This window comes from Acanthopagrus latus, chromosome 7 (genome assembly GCF_904848185.1).
Source record: "Acanthopagrus latus isolate v.2019 chromosome 7, fAcaLat1.1, whole genome shotgun sequence".
NCBI classification, from domain to species: domain Eukaryota; kingdom Metazoa; phylum Chordata; class Actinopteri; order Spariformes; family Sparidae; genus Acanthopagrus; species Acanthopagrus latus.
The window spans coordinates 846,981-851,983 of NC_051045.1; the positions used below are offsets into that span (position 1 = coordinate 846,981).

At 47.1% G+C, this 5,003-nt stretch overlaps 1 protein-coding gene across 3 annotated transcripts in view; it reads left to right on the plus strand.

Moving 5' to 3' along the window:
• The first annotated feature begins 203 nt into the window (after window positions 1–203).
• LOC119022950 (suppressor of tumorigenicity 14 protein homolog) overlaps window positions 204–5,003 on the plus strand; it is a 22,461-nt gene continuing 17,661 nt past the window's right edge. For 2 of the 3 annotated variants that reach the window (XR_005076132.1, XR_005076133.1), the window contains exons 1-8: window positions 204–699; window positions 2,421–2,583; window positions 2,880–3,010; window positions 3,176–3,246; window positions 3,822–4,012; window positions 4,236–4,271; window positions 4,594–4,822; window positions 4,928–5,003. The exon at window positions 4,928–5,003 is cut by the window's right edge and continues 61 nt beyond it. Coding sequence is in view for 1 of the 3 variants with exons in the window: in XM_037104444.1 (XP_036960339.1) it covers window positions 658–699; window positions 2,421–2,583; window positions 2,880–3,010; window positions 3,176–3,246; window positions 3,822–4,012; window positions 4,236–4,271; window positions 4,594–4,822; window positions 4,928–5,003 (939 nt within the window). In the remaining 2 variants the exon portion in view is untranslated. The remainder of the gene's footprint in view (window positions 700–2,420; window positions 2,584–2,879; window positions 3,011–3,175; window positions 3,247–3,821; window positions 4,013–4,235; window positions 4,272–4,593; window positions 4,823–4,927) is intronic. The other variant, XM_037104444.1, reaches the window with a different exon arrangement.

The window sequence follows — 5,003 nt, forward strand, 5'->3', positions numbered from 1 at the left end:
ATGAACAGCAAATCAACATAATGTACAACTGATACTGACGTTTTATTAATAACTGATTGATTTATGTTTTCTTTCTTTTCCGTCAGTTAAGTCATTTATAAGATTAATAAAGTTTTATTTTATCATTATAAAGGTTGATGGTAATATTCAGGTGGCAGCTACAGGACTCGGTACCGGGTCTGTTCCGGTTCGACAGTGAGTATTAAATGACTCCAGTACAAAACTTATTCATGATGTTTCCTTTGAGAAACGCAACCACCTGCGGGGAGCTGCGGGGTTTCAGTCGCGCAGTGAATCATGGGAGATGAGGTGCGGTCGCTTTGATGTGTGTGACTTCAGTTTCCTCCTTTTAGTCTCCAGGTGTTCGTCTCTCTCTCCTCCGAACCGAGCCGCCGTGTGTCTGCTCCGGTCTGAACACGTCGACCCGGCTCCGACAGAAACGACTCCGAGCCAGAACAGGAACTTTTTAAACTCGCTGAACACCGTATTTCTCGACACATTCCTGGCCGCGGCCGGCGGACGCAGACACCTGTCGCAGCTCACCTGTCGCCGCCATGATGTCAGCGGGTCGGTAATGTCAGCAGAGCGACCCGGAGAGAACACCTGAGAGGAGCCGCCGGGAGTAAAGACACCAGAAGACAAGAAGAACCGAACAACATGGATTTACTGGACTCAGGACAGAAGTTCAGCCCGAGACAGGTGAGTCCGTACCTGTAACAATAACCGGCGTGACGTCACAGCCTGTACCGGTTTGTGAGTTTCACCTCAGATAGAAAAAAAAACAAAAAAACAGGAACTAAACAGAGAAGATCTGAACAGTGCAGAGGTTTGGACCGCGTTCTGCTGCAGACTGAACCCGTGTTAGTGGTTCTGTGTGAGCTCACTGGGTCAGAGGCGGTCCGGTCCAATGCAACACGTTTATATTCCGAGTTAGAGAACGAACATCCAACATTCTGATAGGATCCAAGAAGAACTCTGCTTCAGTCTGGAAACCTTGATTCTGTTTGTTACATCAGGAGGTGACGGGTTCCTTTCCCAGCAGAACACCACAGCACCAGAACCACTGGTGACGTGTGTGTGGGCCGTGGTGATGCAGTAATGCACCCAAAAGGAACCGAGAACAAGTTCTGATCGTATAAATGAACACAGTTTTCAGACAGTTAACATTTCTGAATCATAATCCTGGTTTTGGATCGGTGTCATGGGATGTTCTGATGTGTTGAGAAACTGGACTTTTAGTTTTCATGAGCTGTAATAATCAGAATTAAAACGAAGACGGGCCTGAAACATTTCACATCATGTGTTAGGACTCTAGAATATACGACAGCTTCACTTCTTCAGTTGATTTACAGAAACTAAATGAACTTTTCAGTGATGTTCTGGTTTCTTCAGCTGTGGGTCGTATAACTTTTGTAAAATGTAGTTTTGAAGAAGAAGAAATTCAAACTCACAGAAGTTTAATATTTACAATATTAACAAGGTAATAAGAAGTCAGTATCTCAACATCAGTATCTGAGTTCTGGTTCATAAATCAGATGATTTCACTAAAAGCTTCCCGAGGAGCAGACGGAGATCAGGTTCATGTGTGTGAGATGTGTGTAGCTTAGCTTAGCACAAAGACTGGTAGCAGAGGGAAACTGCTAGCCTAGCTCCGCCTTGTTGTTGACATGTTGGATGTAGTTTATTAAACGGGTGTAGGAGACGTTTGTTACCTGCAGCTGTCACACACCCTGTCACACAGTGTAGCAGGGCGTGTGTTTGTGTGTGTGTGTGTGTGTGTGTGTGTGTGTGTGTGTGTGTGTGTGTGTGTGTGTGTGTGTGTGCAGCAGAAACATTCCTGTGGAACAACACCCTGCTGCTGCCACACAGTCCGACAGGTTTGTGCTGCAGGTTGTTACTCATCTCTCGCCTCGATGTCTTTTTGAGAACAATGGTTTAGAGAAGTTGAACCGGGCTCAGCAGCACAGTCCACCTGACATCTGTGTGTTACTGTCAGTTTATTCTAAGTTTGTCTGGAAAAGTGTTTGACTCGAAATCAGAAAATCATCAGAAAATGTTGAAAAATGTCGATCAGCGTTTTGTCCTCAACACAGAGATGTTCAGTTCACTGTCATGGAGCTGACAGCAGAGTGCAGACAGTAGGGAAGAGAAGGCCACCGACGCAAAAATCAACTTTTATTACAAATTGGTCCTTTAAGAGCTTCATCTCTGAGGTCTGAGGTCCAGTCAGAACTGAAACAAGTAGATTCTAGACCCAGTTAACCAGCAGAGTGCTGTTACTCTGCAGAACCAAAACAAATAGATCCACTAAACCTCCTGACAAAGCGCTCTGTCAGCGTGACATGATCTTTACATCTCCTTCCTCCTCCTCTCTCTCCTCCCCCTCCTCCTCCCCCGTGTCCCTGTCTCCCTGTCTCCAGGACCCGGACTGGGACACGGCCGTGGAGTTTCTGCCCGCCCCGGACTCCAAGCGGCTGGAGAAGAAACCGGGCCGCAGGAAGAAGCTGTGGATCGGAGTGGGCCTGCTGCTCTCTGCTGCGGCGCTGTCTCTGATCACCGGGCTGCTGGTGTGGCACTTCCACTGTGAGCTCATTCAAACAACCTTTATTTAAACACTGGGAGCTGATTGGACTGGTACCAACTCTCTGTTATCATGTTGTTGAAGCTGAACTTCCAGATACGGGTCATGTTGGGCTGTCGGCTCACTGCTTCAAATATTTAACATGATAAACATTTAAGCTGCTAAGAAAAGTGGAACTGAGCTACAGGTGAAGTGGATTCATCAGTTCTTGATGGAGAAACGAACAACAGTCCTTCACCTTGAACCCACTTCCTGTTTCCTCTCTGAGTGTTTGAGGATGTTTGTGTTGTGTCGTCAGTGCGCAGTGATGTCAGAGTGAAGAGGATCTACATCGGCTCCATGGGCATCAGCGACCAGCGTTTCCTGCCGTCCTTCGAAGACCCCAAAAGTCCTCAGTTTGTGAACCTGGCCACACTGGTCAACCAGCAGGTGAGCTGTCACACAGCCCCACTGCATCATGGGAGTTCTGACCTCTCCACCTCAGTAGATACCTGAGCTGTGATCGTTCTGACCACTTCTGCTTCATGGCTTCCTCTTTCCTGTAGTTCTTGTATTTGTTGATTTGAATATTCATGTGACCTTTTTCTGTTTCAGCTGAAACTGATTTACTCCAAAAACTCTGTGCTCGCCAAATCCTTCCGAGGCTCCTCGGTCCAGGCCTTCAGGTACGCGTCACACCTGGATCTCTGTGGTTCTCTTCTCTGTCACTTTGATTACTTTCCATTATTGACCTTTAGGACTTCCTGCAGATGTTTCAAAGTAAAAGTATTCCAGAAACAGGAGGGATTGAGGGTCCGTGTCCACAGGGGTGTCATTTAGTTCGAGGCTGAAACTGAACCAACATGGCGGCTCATTCGGCAACTTTCTCTTATTTTGTAAACTCAGTTCCAGGAAATGTTTCTGAAAATGTTTTAGATTTGAAATAAGACACGCAGTCTCAGAATCTGTCTTCATTTTAACTCAACCGATTTGCATAATGTTGCCAGAACCTAACTAAACATGACACGCCGCGACCAGAATGCATCGCACGGATTCTTACAGTGACAGTGACATTTAGAAGTGCTTTTATATTTTAACTTGGGACAGAGTGAAGCTAGCTGTTTCCCCCTGCTTCCAGTCTTTATGCTAAGCTAAGCTAACCACATCCTGACTTTGATTCTGAAGTGAACACAGATTAGACTCGTATGAGAATAAGTGCAGCTTGTGGCTGTAAATCCTCATCTCGCCCGTGTGTGTGCAGTGAGGGCGACGGCGGAGGCGACGGCGTGGTGGCGTATTACGAGTCAGAGTTCGACGTCCACGTCTCCCAGCAGGCTTCGCTGGACGAGGCCATCAGGTCTCTGGAACCGGCAGGAAGTCAGCAGGGTCGTCACGGTCGCCTGCTGCTGAAACCAGCCGACGCTCTGAGCGTCACCAGCGTGGTGTCAGGAGGTGTGTAGACACATGAGGTGAATTATCACCTCATTATTGAGTGTTTCTGGATGAACGTGTGGGTTCCTGCTGCCGTGCAGAACTGTTCTGTGACCCGACTGTGCTGCTGCTCGATGGCATGAAACTGGAAATTCAGGTTTGACTCTCATGAACGAGTCAGAACGCTGCAGCTGCAGACTGAGAACTGTGTTTGAATAAAGCTTGTTTCTCTCTCTGTTCACAGCGATCGACCCGCGCATGACCAGGAATTCTTTATTTGGTGAGAATTCATATTGATGGAAGTTTTCTTTATATCTGGTTCTTTCAAAGTAAAGTTACTCCAGGAAGAGACGGAGACTTTGTTCCAGTCTCGAGCTCTGACAGGTGAACCAAAGGTTTGAGTTTGATATCAGTGGATTAATTTTAGTGTCCTAGAAGTTGATCAGACACAAAATGTATCACACGATTTAAAATAGGCTGGTTGGACGGTCGTTGCCGGTGTTAAATGTTAGTCCACATCTATAAAGACTCAAACACGTCTAATGTCTCACTGACAACAACTGACTTAATTCATAAACATGTTTTTCTTGTTTTATTTTCAGTGAGAAAGTCGTTCAGTTTCCACGTCAGAGAGCCGGGAGTCGTCCAGTCTCCGGGGTTTCCGGACTCGTCGTACCCGCCGAACGTCTACCTGCAGTGGAGGCTGCGGGCCGACCCGGGACACCGGGTCCGACTGGACTTCCACACTCTGATCCTGGAGGACGACTGTGAGCAAGACTTCATCAAGATCTACGACTCCCTCGCTCCGATAGAGAACAAAGTCCTGACAGAGTGAGACACAAACTAGAAACTACCAAAGTGTTCACGTTCCTGTAGTTGATTCTTTGATTAGAAAATGAAGCGCTGGTCCAGTAAATGTGCTGATCGTCTCTCCAGACAGTGTGGATACCCTCACGTCTCGCTGTCCTTCGTGTCCTCTGGAAACGTCATGCTGCTCACGTTGGTCACCAGC